Source organism: Erigeron canadensis, chromosome 9, assembly GCF_010389155.1.
Source record: "Erigeron canadensis isolate Cc75 chromosome 9, C_canadensis_v1, whole genome shotgun sequence".
Lineage (NCBI taxonomy): Eukaryota > Viridiplantae > Streptophyta > Magnoliopsida > Asterales > Asteraceae > Erigeron > Erigeron canadensis.
In genome coordinates, this window is record NC_057769.1 from 34,689,941 (window position 1) to 34,710,914 (window position 20,974).

The window sequence follows — 20,974 nt, forward strand, 5'->3', positions numbered from 1 at the left end:
AGGGTACTTGTCATTTGCTCATCTTTTATACTTTTACTAAGTATTTTACCCCGAGGGTGCGCGGTTGTCTAAAGTTTTTGTTTTCAATGCGCAATTATGAAATCAAGAAGATTACGAAGGTTAAACAAAAAATTGGTGGAAATAGTGTTTCTGATTCATATTTGATGTTGTCTTTTCATTATATATTGAGTCTAACAAAAAAAAATACTAAAATTAAATATTTGTGGGACTTTAGTCTTGATTACGTTTATGTGTTTATATTAGTATAGGATAGGATATAGGATATTACATATGAAATTAGAAGATTTGGTACATATCTAAAAGATGCTATTACGGGGTTTATCAAATATATATATAAAAAAAAACAAGTAAAATATCAAATAAAATACATTGCTAAATTAGTTTTATTTTAACAAAAGCATTAAATATATTCTTTTTATAGCCGTAAAATGACCAAACAAACAGCATCTCAAAGTCAATCAATATGAATATATGTAACACTGAAACAAATTTTATCAAATTAACACATACAACAAACTAAATGGAAAAAAAATCCAAAGAGCAAAATGCTATAATGACTTGTACCCAAATTAAAAGTCACACAACAAAAAAATTTTGGCTGAAAAATAGGAGTGTTAGTTGAAAACTTATTAATTTATCCACATAACTATTACTCGTATCATTCATTTTAAATTGTCTACATCATACTTCCCTTATAACCCGGCTTATATCGGGATTGGGTACCTTGTTGTTGTTGTATTCATTTTAAATTGTCAAGGACTAGGAAAAGTGAAACTTTCAATTTACCCAAATTAAACAATATTCAAATCAATTCAAAATTTCAAATCCACATTCACATTTCGCTTATATAAAGGGTTTATTAAGCCCATCCCATAATAACTAAATCTATACCCGGTCGTTGACCCGGTTAGAAACTATATATATATGTTAGAAACTATAGATGCAAGTTATTTTATGACCACTTATTTTAGGACCAATCTTAAGACATGTGTTTTTTTGTAACTTACACACCACCATGATCATCTCCGACCACCATGATTTTCCGACCACCGCGTCGCCGGAAAATCATGTATAAGTTAACTTACACATAATTTTCTGGTGGGCCCGTCGCCGGGAAGTCTTAGTATTTTTACAAAAAAAAGTCTTGTATGTCGTAGTAGATGATAATGGTGGTGTATAAGTTACAAAAAACACATGTCCTAAATGGTCTTAAACTAAGAGGTGGTCCTAAAATAATCCACCCCAAAAACTACATATATATATATATATATATATATATATATTTAAGAGTACACGAAACGTATTGAACTTTATATAAAAAAATAAAATAAATCAACAAAAGTGTAAATATCCAACTTTTAATACTAAAAGGCATAACATATATCTAATAGGATAATGACGGGTTGAATTTTGTTGCATTGTCGGGTGTCGGGTTTTGTATAGATCTGGTCGGGTTTTGACCCATGCTCATGCCTAACAACACTATCGCCACCGCTGCCATCCGTCACGACACCACCGCTACCACCCGTCACCTATGATGTATTGCACGGGTGCCCTTTTAGTATAATAATAACAATGCATATATGACTTAAACTATTTTTACTTTTGATTTGAAATTATAAGTTTAAAACCTCATTTTATGAAGCCTTTCTTTCTTTTTATATGTCTCAACCGATAATCCCACGCAACAAAACTAATTTACACTCGGCACAAAGATTTTTAGATGAAAATTACTTTACGCTGCTTTAAATTCTTTCCTTTTTACTGGTTCTTCAAGTCTAACACCATTTTAATTTCGTTAGCTATGTAAAATATTTTAATTTAAATTAAAAAATTAAATACATGTCGTAATTAGAAAATATATTTATATAACATTAAAAAATTACCTTATTTACCAAAAGTTTGACTTTTAATTTTAAAGGCTATGATTGTTTTGTGTATTATTTTAGATAGCTTAAGAGAAAAAATTTATCTATGAGACTAAGGTGTTCATAGGAATTTACCCTAAATGGATATCGAAGCTTGAATGTGTATATATATATATATATATTTTTTCTCATTATAGCATGACCGACTGGTTACCAAGTAATTTAAAAGTTTTTTACCCAAAAATAATAATTTATTGTCGGTTTAATATAGGGTTTAGTGCGCCGGAATGCAACTAACTATGTCCAGAAAGTTATAGTGTGCAAGAACTAACGTTTTTTTATTGTATGTATAAACTTAATAAAAAAGTTTAAATCATGTAACTTTTTGTGACCGACCAATCAAAACCTTACACGTGGCATGTTCAATTTATTTTTTTTCACGTGATAGCTTATATGGGATGCCACGTATACACATTGCATGATTTGAATACTTTTACTGAGTTTATGCATATAATAAAAAAAACGTTAGTTCGTGCACGCTATAAATTTTTGGGCATAGTTTGTTTCATTCTCGCATACTAAATCCTTTAATATATTATATAAACATATGGTTCCCATAACAGAAAAGAAAAAATAAATTATCTTCAACTTTGTACATTTTTTTATAATATAATATATATAGTCAGTTTAGAGTTGTGATATCTAGACGCGGTAACCCATCAACTTGATATTTTGGGTCGGTTTGACCTTTTGGGTCAGTAAGTTAACCCGTCAACCCAAAAATATTTAAATTTTATACAATGTTGATAGTACATCGACCCATCAACTCATTTGATCTAACAACCTACAATCCATTTGACTTAAACTTAAAGAGCAAACCTCACTTTTTACACATTGAATGACCAAATAAAAAAAGTTTACATGGGTATCACACATTCGACCGGTCAACCCACATTACTCAAAACAATTCATTTGATCCAAAAGCAACCAATTTGACATGTCAACGAAAAATAACTCATTTGACCTAAAACAACTCGTCTGACATGTCAACCCATGTATTAATCGAGACGATTGGGTCGACTCAACTTTGGTTCGGGTCAGAAACTTTTCAACGTGTCAACCCGATCCTAATAGAACTTATTTATAGGTCTAGGTAAAATATTATACATAAAAATAACTGTATCAGATATATAAGATATAAAATTTCAACTATCATACTTTATTGCATCTTATCGATAGCAAAAGGCTATAATTATCAAACTATTATTATTATTATTATTATTATTATTATTATTATATATTAATGAACTAATGCTAATTTATAAACTAAAATTTAAAACTTAATTTTTATTTTTTATAATAAATAAAAAAGTTAAAAGAAATTTTATTAGATAGTGATATAACTACACCAACTTCATAATTAATCGTTTGTTGTTTCGGGGGATTTTGTTATTTTCATTTTTGTACATGGATAAAATTGAAATTTTATGTATATATAAATTTGGTTGAAAATAGATGCATACAACATGAAGACTTTGCATGCTTGTTACGAAGACAGCAAGTGTAGAAATTGACTAATTGTTATGTTACCATTAATATAAACTATAGATTAAATAAAATAAATTAGTTACCATGTTTAAAAAAAAAGTTTGACTTCAATTTTAATGGTTAAGATTAATTTAACTTTGAATTTCAATGATCAAGATTAAATGATAAATTTATTTTTTTCTCTTTGTAGTGGTAGCCATATATATATAATTAGCCCCTCATATCGTACCCAAACCACCCCTTTTTCTCTCTCTCACGTACGTGCATGGCTGGGAGAAAAAAAACCAAAAGAAAATCAACGGCTGCCCCTAAATCAAACAAGAAATATAAACCATCAAAAGCTTCTTCTTCAAATGCTGTTGCAGTTGCGGTTGATGTTCTGGCCATTCTTGAGGAACAACATAGTATATTGACAGGGGCGAAATGGGCTCATCGATATTTGTCGACAGAAGTGAGTATTTTTTACTACAAATTATACGATCTTTTTATATTGATAATTATATATAGTACTGTGTTGTGTGGGTGAAACCGGAAACGAAGAAATATATGGATATATGTACATATATACGAATAGATTGATTATTGTTTATCGTTGTTACTGATTATTGGTTGGGGTATTTCAAGAAAAAGAAAACCATCTCTGGTAATTTTTCTAACTAATAATTTTCTTATATCAATAAGATACTCGAATTAAATGTAACATTTTACAAGTCTTCTTTCTAATGATATAAAAACAAAATAGATCTACATAGGAGGGCTTCCAATTAAGGTGTCACTCCAAAAAAGTAATAAGAGAAAGCCCATTGTAATGCCCTTAAAAGGAACTTTCTATTAAATTCTCACTCTTTATATTTATAGTCTAAGATTAGCCATACCATTATAATAATTATGTATATATTTTTGCAATTTCATTGCTTTATCATTCTAACCCAGTAAGTCTATTAAAAGGCAAATAGAAATATACTATTATAGAAATAAAATATATATAAAAAAAAAGGAGATTTTAATGATTTATGAATTTGGTTTTGAGGTTTTTGAAAACTGTAATTAGTTATTTTTTGTAATTTGTTCTTAAAAGGTAAATTTCGCTGGAAAATTCGTGTCGGGATTCGACAGCAGGAGGAGTAACATACGTTGTTTTAACCGTGTCCACGTTAGAGATCTCCTTCGAAATAAAATTGCCTATTTCAACTTATTAATTCGTCCAAAAACACGACGACTAACAGGGTTTAACCCTGCCTGCTGGGTAATTAATTGTTTGTTTCTTTAAATGGGTACAAATTCAAATATCGTGCTAACTAATCATTTTGTTTATATAAATGGGCCGTAGATTTTAATAAGCAGGCTTGTGATAGTTTGAAGCTGAATCACCCATAGACAAAGGTCTCTCTCTTAGCTAAATTTATTTACGCGTTTTTTCTTTTCGCTTATTAGTTGTGTTGCATAATTAATTCATGCAAGTGAAGAATGAGCGAGCTGAAATTTTTTTTGCAGTTATTAAAATAGTGGAAAAAACTTTGTTAACGTTTTTCATTGATTGAGTATTCAATGAAAAACAACTCTCAATCAATGAAAAACGCCGATAAAAATTTTTCCACTCTTTTAACAACTGCAAAAAATCTTCGGCTGGCTCATTCCTCACCTGCGTAAATTAATTATGCAACACAATTCATAAACGAAGAAAAATAACGCATAAATTAATCCTCTGTCTCTGGGTGATTCAGCTTCAAATTATCACAAGCATGCTTATTAAAATCTACGGCCCATTTCTATAAACAAAAATGATTAGTTAGCACGGTATTTGAATATGTACCCATTTAAAAAAATAAACAATTAAGTAACTAAATTACCCAAATGGAATTGGTTGAGCTTCATCATCTAATATTCATAAGAGGGCTAGTGATCCATCTTCTATCAATGGTTGATTTAGTTTCATTCAAAGCTATAATATTTTTCTTGTGTTATATAGTGAGTATTGTTTAGAGTTTAAACATGGGGCTTGATAATTAGACCCATAAAAAAAATCATTTGTACCCAAAATTCAACCTTTGACTAACTTTTCATAATAATTATTACCTTTTACTAATTTTTTAGTTAGATATAATAAAAAGTAATGATTATGTTTTTTTAAAGTAATGATTATGTTTTTATTTATCTTTAACCAAAATTAATATTTTAATGTTTCATTTTATTTATGTATCAACATGATAACATGTAAATATAAAAATGTAAGGTTTATTCTAATCTCTAATAATAACAAGATAAAAGTACAAACACTAAAATAATTAACAAAATGTAAAGGTTTATTTTAAATTTCTAGTAATAAAATAATAAAAGTACAAAAACACTAACTTTTTTAGTCCCAACTATCACTAGATGGGTGCTGAAGACACCTCTATGTCGATGGTGAGTGAACTTTGCAACACGATCAATTAATCTGGATGTGACCAGTTTAGTTTGATCGTGTACCAGGTTAACTGGAATTAAGTATTAAAGTGACAGAATATTAATACATGCAATAATATAAATGACGAGTATATAAACTGGTGAGACAATATGTAATTTTCAAGTGTATTTTATTTATTACTTGTTTAAATAAAATACAAGGTTGTTGCGGAACCAAGATAATACAAGAATGTAAATATCCTAACAACCCATGAATTACAATTGATCTAAACTTGAAAATTCTCCTAAACAATCGAAACACTTAGAGTTGTGAAATGTTTCTTTTTGCGATTGAGAGAATATTGCACAAGTTCACCAATATTGCAGAATATATGTATTTGCAAAGTTATTGATACAGCTTGTGCAAGGACCTCTATTTATAGTCGAAGATTGAGCATGGGGATCTCAACTTCGATGTACAAATATGGTTGACAGCACACAAAAGTATTGTTTAAATAATCCTTTGTGTGTGTTAAATAAAGTAAGACAAAAGGTTACTTTATTCAACCACTCTACATCTTTGTATCTTTATCCAAAGACAATATCATTGTCCGGTTAAAAGGATGTAGAGTAAAAAGGTCCTCCTCGTAATCAGTGTAAAGCTTTGTAAGAGCATTTACACTGGAGGATTCTCCAGTTGATTGATCTGGTAGATTGTCAACTGGGCTTCGCTGCCATTGCCAATCTCTATCTTCCATTTGTTGTCTTTGACTTCAACTGGAAGGTCTTCAAATTCTAGTCGTCTGATCTCAACTGGAGGAAGTCATCAGTTTCTAAACCTGTACAATGCAACTGGACTTCTAATATTTCGGACAATTCCTCATGCTCTCCAGATGTCACTGGAGAGCTCCAGTTTAGTTAAAACTGGACCTAACAAACTTAATTAATCAAATATATTAATAACACCACTCTCACGACGACAAAGACTGATATATAGATCTAGACACGACCTATACATAATTTTCCATCAGGCTGCACACGGACCATGGTGAAATGTCCAATATGACGTGATAACAGGCATTGAGTACTCGCCTTGTAACTCCACCATGACAAAATGTGATTCTCCATTTACAAGGGCAATTGTAAGAGCTCTGTGATGTTCAACATCTTCCGGACCACACCAAAACGGAAAATCGTCGTACTGCCTCTCTTGTCTAAAGAATGGACGATCACACCAAGCTTATTAGCAATTAAAACACTTGCCTCGGGCATTTTCATCTAATGTTCCGGTGGACAAGGGGAACCAAAGAAACACAGGTCTTGATACATTAAATTTATATCGATAACGAAAATCCTAGAGTATAAATCATATCGATTTTGCAACTCTTTTCTCATTTGTTGTCGAATGTACTCATAAAAATTGTCTTCATTAACCCCTAAAAAACGACTCCAAAAATGACATATCAAAAATGTGTCCATATTTAGAGTAAAAAATGGATGCTAAAAAATGAGTTTGACATATAAAAATCAGTTTACTAAAAAATGACGTCCCCCCAAAAGAAAATCAGTTTTAATAAACTCTTTCTCTTCCAAAATAAAGAGCATCATGCTATTTAATCCTCCATTCCCCCCCCCCCCCTCCAAAAAAAAAAACCAAAACATCTCCTCCCTCCCTTCCACAAAACATCCTGCTATTTCTCTTCCAATGGCCGCCACCCTCTCTCTTCTCTAACCACTGCCGCCCCTCTTTTTAATCCTCCATCCAGCGGTTGGTGGTGATTAATTTTAGATTCATAAAGTGGCGGTTGGTCTTGGTTGCGGTTTAGATCTGAAAGCGACGACGGTTGGTGGTGGTTGCTGAAGATGGCGGCGGTTTAGATCTGAAACGGGGTGGTTGCTGAAGATGGCGGCGGTTTAGATCTGAAACAGGCAGTGGTTGGTGGTGGTTGATGAAAGTGGCGGTGGTTGATGAAAGTAGCGGTGCTCGGTGGTGGTTGATGAAAGTGGTTGTGGTTGGTGGTGGTCGCTGGTTTTTCAGAATTGAAAGTGGCGGCCGGAGGTTGTCACGGGGGCGGCCGGAGGTTGTCACATGGGGCGGCCGATTTTTAGTAAGTTTATTACATATATGAATACATGTATTTATAAAATATATATAAGGATCAAGTTTTATATCGCTGGGAATGCATGCTTGCCGGAATTTTCGCCGGAAAATTTATGTTTCTTTACGTTTTCGCCGGAAAAAGTACGTTTGCCGAAATTTCGCCGGAAAATTTATGCTTGCCAGAATTGTTATTACTGTTAATTTGTTCTGTAGAAATGATAGTTGTAATTCATTATTTATAATGTATTTTATTTGTTGGTTAATCTTTGTATTTAATTCCTTTTACTAACTGTATTGTATTATTTCAAGATTTCAATTAAATTAAATCTCTTTTTAACAAAATTATGTTTTCAATAATTTGACTGAAGGGACTGGTATAAAACTAGGCTGTTAAAAATTTTGAAGTCATCTCTCAAGTCTCAAACTGTATTTTATTGTTTCAAGATTGTAATTATATATTTTAACAAGTATATAGAAAAAATAAATTAAAAAGATAATATAATATTTTATGTTTAATAAAATTGAAAAAGTAAAAGCTGAAAAGCCATGACAATAACCTGCTAAAGTAAAAGTTGTCAGAAATTATATTTAAATTGAAAAATGAATTGACTTTAGGGTACAAATAACATCACCCTTAAACATCCATAATGAGTATTGTTTTTGTATCTCTATCAATCAATAGATGCTTAGTTAGAAGCATCTTTCACCTTTTTGTCAGTCCAAATATTTTATCGTTGGTTCTTTTGATTTGTCATAATGGGTTTGTTAAAATCTATCAAGTTTTGCTGCAGTTTTATCCGTACAACAGTTATAAAATTTGTTAACATTTTCTATAAATCAACTTAGGAATGTAACTTGAAGTTAAATTATTCTTTACACATGTACCAAACTTAAAACAGGACATCCTGTAACATCTTCAAGTTAATATATATTTGTATTATAGTTTTTGGTGTTGTGTTGTGATACGTTTGAAAATAGGTTCTACATTTATAAAGTTTGTACTAAATGTTGGTTAGAAAATGATATGGCATAACGTACAACAAGAAAAAGATAGCAAATAACTTAATATTAGTCATTTAAGTGTATCTCTTTTACCATGCTATTTAGTAACAAATCTGTGATATACAAATGAACATTAGCCAAACTCGAGCTCAAGATTGAGCCATGTTCATTTAATCTAGCAACCTTATAAATTAAGTTCGAGTTTGGCTCAACTTCAATCAACAAGTCAAGCTCGTTCAATAAGTCAACTCATCGTGTGTTTTCAAGTACTTCCGCCCTCGTACAAGAGTATATAGTAATTTGCAGAAGTTTTAAAAAGCTGAACAAATTAATATGTTCAGTACGTCAAGCTCATGTGACGAGTAGTTCAACGCTTATACAAGAATATATATTATTTTTAATGAGTACAAAAAGTTCAGCAAATATGTTCGAACGAATAAGAGGGTGTTTGTCATTCGCCAATTTTAGATTCTAATGACTTATTAACATTAGATTACAAATTAATCATTTGTTTACCATATGCTAAATTCTTAATATGAAAAAATAAACACTAGGGGCGCGTTTGGTACGCGGAATGTTTTTGGAAGGAATGAAATCTTTTAAAGGAATTGAAATCTGAATGAATGAAATTTGACGGAATGTTTTTGATTTTTTAAAGATTCAAGTGAGGGACGGAATGAGATTCCTTCCTCCATCCACAAGGAATGGAGATTCCATCAAATGGGGGAATGTTAACATTCCAACGGAATGTGATTCCTCCATCTTTAACCAACCAAACACACTAAAGAATAGAATTCAATTCCAATTCCATCAGATTCTATCAAATTTTGTGAACCAAACACGACCTTTGCACTTGATTTTTAAGCTGATACTTTATAGTTTATAATGCTAAACAGTGAAGGGTTGAAGTAAGAAAGTTTAGGCCAAATCCTCTTTGGTTACCGAAAAGTTATTATCTATGTACTAAAAAGGTATATGAAAATACAAGTTATCTATACATTATAATACAAGTCGAGAAAAAATTGGAATGCAACTGGCAATGTTTTCTTCAATCTTTTATTATACTAAAACACAGTTGCTCTAATAATTTATCGACCAATTACAGCTCTCAATTTCTTAATGTTGACTTTTTTTTCAATTTTGACTTTAATTTACACTTTTTTGTTTTCCATCACAAATTTACACTTTTTACCCAATAGTTTTAATATAATAAATAAATAATAATAGCTTATATATATCCGATAAAATAATAGCTAATATTTATCCAACAAAATAATAGCTAATATATATTCAATAATATGTTCTTTCATATATATAAAATTAATTATATAAAAATAAATTAAATTTATTGTAAATATATTAAGATTTTAGTAGTAACTAGATTTTAGACCCGTGTCCAACACTGGACACGGGATTTACGATATTAACAATATTAGATCTTCATAAATTTAAGTTATAAAAGCTTACAATTTTAAAAAAAACATGGTTTTAAGTGTTATATTTTGCAAGTTGTAGTACAATAATCATAGGTTCCTCACTGTCATTATTAGCCTAGACATATTGATGGAATTGTTTGCCGTAGTCATTTCACAAGGCACATGCTATATATAATAATTTCTCCATTATAATATATTTTGAAACAGATGTACTCATAATATGATATTATTAGAAAAAATAATTAAGAATTAAAATATAAACATATTTGTGATGCCGAACTTGACATTCAAGTATATGTATTTAATCATGATGCACGTTCATAACACGCATATGTTTATTTTCAATCACCTGTTCTATGATAATATGATAATAATTAGAATTGTTTTTATATTTTTTGATAACAATTAAGATTCTTCTATTATTTGTTAATAAGTCATTAAGTTTTCAAATAAATATTTTTTTGTAAAAAATATTTCATATGTTAAATTTTTGTATTTAATTAAATGATTGTAAATTTTAAAAAATTCTCTCTAGTTGATGACTAAAAATAAATATAAATTAAGTATCCAAGGATAAAAAGTGTAAATTATTGATGGAAAACAAAAAAGTGTAAATTAATGAGACTTTTTCTACAAATTAATATAAATATTAATATAATAATATATTTAGATAATGATTATTAGGATTTTTAATTTGTAGTTTATCTAAATGATGACATCATCAAAAGTCAATTTGATGAGAACGATGTGATTGGTTAATTAGTCATTAGTTCAACTGTCTTATAGTATATATTAAGATTATACAATTTTAATTTTAATCTTAATCTTAATCTTATCTTAATATATACTATAAGACAGTTGAACTAATGACTTATTAACAATCAAATCGCTCAATTGTATCAAATTAAATCTCGCTTATGTCATCATTTAGATTAACTATAAATTAGAAATCCCAATAATCATTATCCAAATATATTATTATATTGGTATTTATATTAATTTGTAGAAAAAGTCTCATTAATTTACACTTTTTTTTTTGTTTTTCATCAATAATTTACACTTTTTAACACTAAATACTTTATATTTATTTTTAGCCATCAATTTGAGAAGTTTTTCTTAAATTTTTTAAAAACGTTACAAAAAGTATTTTATTTAATTTTTTAAAGTTACAATTGTCACTCAAATCAAAAGTCCTAATTGTTATCAAACAATATAAAAACAATCATAATTGGTATCTAATTATCATTGGACAGTGGTTGAAAATAAACATATTCATGTTATGGCCCGTATCATGATCAACCACGTATACTTGAATGTCAAATACGGGATCACAAGTATGTTTATATTTTAACTCATAATAATCTTTCATAATAATATCACATTATGAGTACAATTGGTTTCAAAAAATTATATAATAGAGAAATTATTGTAGCATGTGCCTTGTGGAATGACTATTACAAACATCTCATCAATGTGTATCAGCTAATAATGACTGTGACGAACATGTGGTTATTGTACTACAGCTTACAAAGTATATCACTTAGAACCGTATATCTTCCAAATTATAAGTTTTTATGAATTAAATGTATGAAGATTTAATATTGATAATATCGTAAACCCCGTGTTCAGTGTCGGACACGGGTCTAAAATCTAGTCAAAGAACTGAGACGCTTATAAAGCCTTTTTAAGAAAAGGAAGTATTATGCATAGAAGGTTACCAGTTAGTAATTATTATTTTATCTATATACTTAAAAACTAATATGTACAAGTCTTAGGTATAACTCTTTTTACTTTTATCAAATCTGATATTTTACCCTTAAGTTTTTAACTTTTAACTTTTACCCAATTATAATATAACTTTAATACTTTTGACTCATTTCATTTATACCCCTCAAAGTTCTATCTTTTAACTTTAAGCCCTTATCAAAGATTTCGTTTTCAATTTTTGACACTAAATTTTCGAATTCTCATGTTTCTATTTAATTACTTTCTCACATTTACGTTCACTTTTTAAGACATCTGGTTATACATAACATTTTTTAATATATTATATTGTTCGTCATCTTACGTTATACGTTCATCTAACATTAAAAGACAATACATTATATCACCATCGTCAGAATGTCATTATTTGCGATAATATAGTAATTGTATTATTTTATGTTGTTGTACACCCTATCATTTTTATTGTTCTTATATGATATTTTTATTAGTGTTATATATATATATATATATATTGCCTTTTTTTAAATTTGGGCTCTAAGATTTAACATCAATGTATTTTCATTATACTATTATATATATTCTAGCTAGCCTCCAATGAAACAATAGGGTTAGGCGGAAGACTTTCTTCTATAAACGTGTTTATAAATGTACATTACTAGCTAGACTTGACCTATATACATAGAATCTTGGTGTCAGATGCAGTCCTGAGGAAGCCGCTTGTGAATCTAACGGAAATAAGTGCTTTGTCGGTTGAAGGTGCTCTCTTGCAGCTTTTCCATTTATACATAATGATAATCATTGTGAAAATTTCTTACAACTTGTATGATTCTTTAAACTTACAAGACTGTTATTAATCCGAGAAGTCATAAGTGAAAGCTTAATGTGATTAAATATGAAGAATATAACAAAGATAAATATTTAAGAATGAAAAAAAAAAAAGTCAATGATGACTAGTTCAACTGGTCAGAGGCATCACAGGTTTTACTCAAGGTCTTGAGTTTGATCTTTAGGGATGGCAAGTCTAGGGTTTTTTTTTCATCCGAATACTTGTAACGGCTCATGGTGAACATCTCGTTGTCGGGTACGTGTAAGACTTCACCATTATATGGTGAACTGACTGAATGTTCAAAAAAAAAATTGGAAAAAACAATTAAATTTTAAAACACGCCCAGTGGGACTCGAACCCACAATCGCCTGATTAGAAGTCAGACGCCTTATCCATTAGGCCATGGGCGCTTTGTTGTTTTTATAATTCGAACAGTTGAATTAACTGGATTAAGTCTATATTCTTTTCAAACTTTAGAGAACGTCAAATACTCTGACCACAATCAATGGAATTATTGACAACATGGGAAATATTTTTCTTGTAATATCTTCTGGAATTTGGAAGAAAAGACAAATTGAAATCACTTTTATTTCATATATATCTTATGTTCTGCATTTAACCAGTTGTGTTGGAGCTTTTGTTGTCAATGACTTTTGAAAAAATGTATGACTTGGAACAACTTTGTTCAAGTATTTAAATCGTATAGTAAGTGTTGTATCAGATAGTGTTGTAATGATTCATTCCTATAAATGATAGCGACTTTAGGTTTGAGTTCTAACCGTCAAAACAATCGCGAAAAGACTTTCCCTGCCGAGTAACTTTAAAACGATCAATACTTACATAAGTTTTTACTCTTAGATCTAAAGATACTCAGAACAATGCTTTTAAAAACATAGAATGAAAACCAGCTGAACTAAACTTATGAATACACTTCTCAAACTACAGAACCTATACCATGGACAAGAGCGAATTACAAAACATAATGTTAAGAAACGAAGAAAGTAGTGTGAGTTCTAAAAAAAGAATAAACCAGTGGTGATATCATATCAAGAGGAGCAAGCGATATAAATTACTTCAAAACTGTTAAAAGAAACCAAAAAACCCCTTCTTGCTTCTTATTCAATTCTTGGTCAGGCTATTAAGATACGATGGAGGGGGCATTAAATATTGTATCAGTAATTTTGTAGAACCAAAATTTGCCCCACACCAATGCCTTTAAATGTATATAAATATGCATACAAGTTTCCAAAAGCTGTGGAGGTTCAAGAGACCTCAAAGTTGGTGATGATAAACACTTCACCACTTCCAAAAAAATTGGGCTTAATATAACTTAGATATTGGGAAATGCAGGCATGCCCACCGTTCTTAATCTTCAAGCTCGATAATTTTAACAACAGATGCGTCTCCAACCTTTTGGCAGACCACAACCCGATCATGTGACTTGATCACTCCTGATGCTTTTCCATGATCTAGTGCAACCTTCAGGACAGACTCATTTGTTGCACTTGTAGATTCGGCCTGCAGATAGATAAGTTAGACTTCTAAATACTATTACGCTTACCACTCCAATCATAACATTAAATCAACTTAATACCAAAAGTCCCATGATTTTAATTTGGCATTTATTAAGATTTTTTAGTGATTAATCGTATTATTGTAAGATCAAACACAGATTAAATCAACTAAAAACATGAAAAATAGAAAGAAACTTACTGGATGTCGAGGGTCAGCAAGCATGGGGAAAAGACCTCTAACAATGAGTGATTGCCTTGCCTGCCCATGCATTCCAAGGATAATGAAGTATTAGCTTATTAGAGGAAGATGTGTCATAAGGACTCAAAGTAATAATGACAAAAAGTATGAATAATTAACAATACAGGGCTAATAATGCTAAAAAACAGGAATCAGAAACTAAAGTTGATTGAAGACAGGGATAGTAATGGGTTTTTATAGTAAAACATGAAGAAGAGTGGATATACCTCAAATGCGCCACTGAAACTCCACTTCAGTTGATTAGTTTTTAGCCTGGGAATGACAACTGATAGAACTGGCATTGTTGGCCGATATTTCGCAATCAATCTGCATTTAAAATGCTTAACTTTTAGATTGTGGAACTCATCTTGTTAAATGTGACCAAAGCAAACTAGATATTTGTTTCTTCAAACTTCAATTCTTCACTGAAGCAAATGAGAAGATGCATACCTTGCAGCCCTTCCAGAAGAAGTGAAACAGATAATAACAGAAGCCTTCACCTTAATGGCTGCCCGTACCTAAGAAATATGTCGGAAAAAATGTTCAGATACTGCAACAAGTGAAAAAGTACGGATTTACAAACTAGGAGGCATATGAGCAACGGTGGAAGGATACCGCAGATGAAGCAATTGATTCCAAGTGAGACATTGGTTCTCCAACATATTTGACAGTTTTCTTGAAATACAGATCTTGGTTGAACACCTTCTCTGCCTGCAAGTATAATCCAAACATTTATGCATTTTACCAGCAAAAAATGCATTGAGAAAAGACAAGTTACATAGTATAGAATGGCATGAGAATTATATGACTTAGCAAAATAGACTGAATTGCCACTCAATAAGAAGTTACCTCTGCACAAATCTTATTAACAATAGATATGGTCTCGACGGGGTATAATCCACGTAGAGTTTCAGCACCAAGAAGAATTGCATCGCTTCCTGCAATATGTGGTAATTTATTATAATCAGGTAAAAAAACATGGAAAGATGTTATGGACAATAATGTAGTTACAACAAACTAACCATCTAGAACAGCATTAGCAACATCAGTTGCTTCTGCACGTGTTGGCCTTAAATTGTCAGTCATGCTATCAACAACACGAGTAAGCACAGCTGGTTTTCCAGCCATGTTACACTTGTAAAGAGCAGCTTTCTGAAACAAAAAGACCTGCAAAAATGTATGATGATCAGATTAAGAGCTTACAAGAAGAAAAAAGCACACGCCCTTTCTATTGTTTCAAACAGATACGTCGTATAATATTCTTACTTGTTCTGGTTAATAACATAAAAAAAATGAGTAATATTTTGTTGTCCCATAACAATACAGCACATTTCTTCTAAGTATATCGCCATGAGATTGATTACTCTATTTGGAAAGAACTTACCTTCTCTGGCGGGAGATCGATGCCAAGATTTCCACGAGAAAGGATAATACCATCTGCCTCTTGCAGGATCTCATCAAAGTGAGTTAGACCCTATAGGAAAAATAAAGAAATCAATGCATGTTCATTACAAAGACTGTTTGCAAACACAACTAGAAAGAATTTTACTATAAATCAACAATCACCTCTATATTTTCAATTTTTGCAAATATTTGAGTTTGGCTAAGATCACCAAGCTTGGAAAGATATTCACGTGCCTGTATTTGAAAGACAATAGGTTAAGCATGATAGTGTCTAAAGCCTAAACTTTTGGGATAACCGGATCAAGAGTGAAGTGGAAAGCACACTTACTTCGCGAACATCTTGTGCATGGCGAGTGTATGACAACGAAAGAAAGTCAATCTTATTTGCGACTCCCCAGGTGCTGATGTTCTGGAATGGGAGTAAATACTCGTCAGCAGAGACCAGTGACAAGAATAATGTTCAATTGTATTAAGTACAATTATTTGTACACTATAATAAAATACTCTTAAAATCGCCATGAAATCCATCAAAATTATAAAAATGGTGCTGTATTGGAATAAGTTGATTGTAAAACAAAAATCTGGTTGAGAGATAAAACACAATGATTTTCAGTAGGCTAAAAGTGGTGAACAGCATCAAAGGGACTCCAAGTGATCAATATATATCCATAACCCTTTGAGAGAAGTATATATTGGAGAATAAATCCCTCCAAACTTAACTTTAGCCATAATGCCATATTAACAAGCTCACCTCTTTATCTTTTTCTGTGAGAGTGGGCAGATCAATATGAATTTGGGAGGCATGGAGAGTGAACAACGCTCCAGCTAAAGTCGCAGAATTCTTTATCTTGCAATCAACATCAGCTCCATCCACTTTATCAACCTGCTCAAGTCAAGTCAATGAAAATCATACTCAGTGTTCTGAACAGCATTAGGTCATTGAAAATTATACTCGATTTTCAGGACAAAATGTATGCTTTAAATTTTAATTTTATGTGTTATGATCTGGAAAAGGCATACATTTCATTTGAAGCACCACATATAACAGTAATACATGCATATATCCACATCTAACTCCGTCCCGGGAACAAAAAAACTAACTCTGCCTAAAAAAGCAACAAGAGACACGCTAATTGCCACGTATTATTATAGCATAAGAAATAATGTCTTACCTCTAGCCAAACAGAGGTTGTTTCACTTCCTGTGAACAAGTACTGACCAACAAATATAGTATCTCCCTTTTTCACAGCCTGCATATACAAAATAACAGTTTCATAAGCATAGAAGACACTAGAAGATAAGAATAGTCTTAAATGAATGTTCAGCACGCACATATGTTTTAAATAGATCATGAAAGAGTGAAAAAATGCAAAATTCAGAAAATTTTATGGATTTTTTGAACAATTATCCGTTAGATACAATTTAACGCTTACTTACAAACACACAGCGGCGCAGTCTTAATAGTCCTTAAGTTAATAGAAACATTATTAAGAATCATTGTGCGTATACTGACAAGAAAATTAAACATTCTCACCTTAGCTAGTCCATCAAAGTTGATTGGCAGTACTTGTGAAGAAGCTTCCTGACCATTGTCAGGGGTCAGAATAACATTATCATCCTGTTGAAGTGAAATGGCTTTCTCGCTCTTATTCACAACCTGCATCTCAGCCCCAACTGTATCAAGCATTACCTGGAAGCAAAACAAGAAACTTTAAGATATTACCAAAATTCTAATTCTCTTTATGTTTACTATGTTTCAGAGAAAGACTTATAACCGTGTTAATAAAATACATCTCAAAACCCTCTGATAATAAAGGTAGTGCCTTTAATTCTTTCTAATCTTCTTGAACTAGCAGCCTAGAGCCATAATGGAAAGGAGAGACTAAAACCACAAAACAAGTTAACACTCATCGGAGTGTGTGCATATTAAGTTGACCACAATGTACCTTACCAATGTTGTTACATTAAACTACCTTACCAATGTTGTTACATTAAACTATCACTTTGCTATCGATGTAATAAAATGAGCAGCACAAACAGATTACATTGTTACTTAAAAATAGACAGAAGTATTTACTATTTAATTTTTAAGATGATCAGGTGAAGTAGATGAATTAAAGAGCGAAAAAAATAACATACAGCACAAAGCTTCTTAGTGCTCTTGACAGCAGTCTTCAGATTATCCAAAGTTTCTTGGTGATAAGCAGAGTCACCCCATGAAAAATCAAATCTAGCAACTGCACAGCAATAAATTATCACAAAGTTAACAACATGCTAAACTGTCGCTATAAAATTTCTCACCCTAATCGCTCAAAGCTCTCCAATTTCACAACCAAAAAATTGCTGAAATGAAAAGCCTACTCAATATGTAACACATTTTTTGTTCAAAACTTGCAACAGAAACTGTAACGGCTACACGAGCATATTGTAAATCTTCGATAAAAACAAATGATTTAAAACAATATCACTCACTCTCACATGAACATTATGTAAGATAATAATATAAGAAAATCATACCAGACATGCCAGCTTTGAGGCAACCAGAGATGACATCAACGGATCGTGAACGAGGACCTAACGTTCCGACAATTTTAGTCATTGCAGGGAAAAAGTTCTGCACATACATATATATAAACATATATATCGTTAAAATAGTTATTTATTAATCAAGTAACATATACATAAATACGTACACTATACATACATAATTACACATATATATCAAGTTACATATATATATATATACATCATGTAACATATTACACACACATATATATATACAAAATCATAAACAGATTAATTAAACATATACGTATACAGAAATATAGATACATATATATACAGTAAAATCACATGACCTAAATTTTTATAATAGTCAAACGAAAAAACAGATCTAGCAATTAAAATTAACATACAGAAAACATATAGATACAGATATATGTATATATATAGGTAGATATACATACAGATTTAGAAGGCTCAAGGATTGTAGCCATTCTGATAGGTTCTTCAAGAAGCAAGTGATTCGAATGCATTTTTACTGATAATTAAATCTAAACAAAAATATATGATATTTGAGAGAGAAAATTATTATTATTATTATTATGAATATGAAATTTTGATTGATAGAGAAACAGATGTGTGATTTGATTTTATAGAATAAAAATGATAAAAGTAGGTTTGCCCTTTCGGAGATTGAATATAAATGGAAATTAAATAAAAGGAAAGCAAAATAATGGAATATGCTCCTTTTTATTTTATATAGTTTTGTATGTAAAGCATGTGGAAGATCGAGAACCCGGTTTTTGTTTGTTAAATTAAAAACACAAGGGGCCCATGTTTGAATGTTTAACAGAAAAAAACTTTAAAACACAAGGGGCCCATAAAGTTTTCGTCTTCCCCAAGCCATACTAGTTGCCTAGTTGGAAAGTTTTATAAGCCATCTCATTCAATGCAAGTACCAACATTTTTATTTACATTTTATTTATTACGATAGTAAGAACCCGCGTGTTGCGGCGGTGAGATGGTGAGGGTGATAGCCAAATGTATTAATCGTACGGGTTCCGTCCTCGGATTTAAAAATTCATCGAAAGTATATCGAATGACATCTCTAATGAAAGAGCATGAAATTTTAAGAACACCCATATAATTTTTATAATTTATGGAATGTACGGTTTTTGAGATAAAAGATTTTGAATGAATTGGAGGAATAAATGATTTATGCAGGAGAGAGAAAAAATATGATTGGTTGAGATTTGAGGAGAAAGAAAAGGTGTTTGGTAAATATAGAATTGATAGAAGGACATTTTGGGAAAATAAATATTGAAACTTAAAATGTTAAACAATGAGAATCTGTTTTATAATATAGTATAGATATAGATATAGATATAGATTATTAGATTGGATCATTTCATTTTACAAATGAATCGGTTCAAACGGATAGTTCGATTCTTGGTTTCTCACAAGTTTTGAATTTGACTCTTAAGAGTGATTAGTTTGTGAGTTTTTTCCCTGAATCACTTGTAACAGCTTATGGTCTATATCTCATAGTCTATAGTACGTACAAGGCTTCACTATAAGCTTGGATCATTTTAGTTTAGGAAATTTAAATAAATAAAAAGTAAAGCGTTAGATTGTTACCCATACCTTCTTGAATTTCTTGAAAACAAAAAGCATTTTAGTTTGAAGTGAAAATTTTAAAATTATGCAAGTATTTTTTTTGAAATTACAACTATAACTAATGTATCAAACACTTTAAAAAATAAAAGTTTTAAATAACAGTTTTACTTAAAAATTATAGTTTACAGTTTCAGTTTAAAGTTACAACTATTTATATTTTAAGAAAAATAACTTGTGATAAGCGTGGAATAATTATACTTTATAACTTATTAAAATAAAATTGTAACTTAGTATAATTTGTTACCAGAATAATTTTTCTTACAAAACCAAACCAACTTAGCATATGAAAGGTTATAAGTTTGAAGAACCATACCAAAATAATTGTACTTTATAACTTATTAAATATAACAATGATAGTTTAAAGACTCCAGTCAAACATTGGTAATAAACTGACTCATAACCCGGCTTACCTATTTTTTATGAGTTTTGCTAGCGAGTAACACCGGTAACATAAATTAACAATGTAACAAACTACATGAATTGAAAAGAAGTTACAAATTGTATAGAACATAAACATAAATATAAAAAAGAATGAGAATATGTGACTATTAGATATATAAGTTTGAGTCTAAAATTTCTTACATTTTAATATTTTAATTCATAAAAAATATGGAAGCCTAATTATTTATCCATTATATAATAAATATTAAAAAAATTAGTATGTGACAAGTTATATATACCCAAGCTTAAGTATTCAACCTATAACATACTGCTTATTTGGACTGCT

The 20,974-nt window shown here is 30.5% G+C and overlaps 1 protein-coding gene and 1 non-coding gene across 2 annotated transcripts; both read right to left on the reverse strand.

The window, feature by feature from the left end:
- Positions 1–13,249: 13,249 nt before the first annotated feature.
- Positions 13,250–13,322, reverse strand: TRNAR-UCU. Its single transcript has one exon. It is a non-coding gene; the product is annotated as a tRNA-Arg (tRNA).
- Positions 13,323–13,995: 673 nt separating this feature from the next.
- Positions 13,996–19,165, reverse strand: LOC122581723 (pyruvate kinase 1, cytosolic). The gene is made up of 16 exons (XM_043753987.1): positions 19,035–19,165; positions 18,586–18,682; positions 18,208–18,305; positions 17,603–17,758; positions 17,241–17,318; positions 16,820–16,951; positions 16,397–16,477; positions 16,231–16,302; positions 16,049–16,138; positions 15,687–15,831; positions 15,514–15,602; positions 15,280–15,375; positions 15,115–15,182; positions 14,892–14,991; positions 14,626–14,685; positions 13,996–14,430 (listed from the first exon to the last, which is right to left on the reverse strand). The coding sequence occupies exons 1-16, from the start codon at positions 19,101–19,103 to the stop codon at positions 14,278–14,280; spliced, it is 1,584 nt and encodes a 527-aa protein (XP_043609922.1). The 5' UTR covers positions 19,104–19,165; the 3' UTR covers positions 13,996–14,277.
- Positions 19,166–20,974: the final 1,809 nt, after the last annotated feature.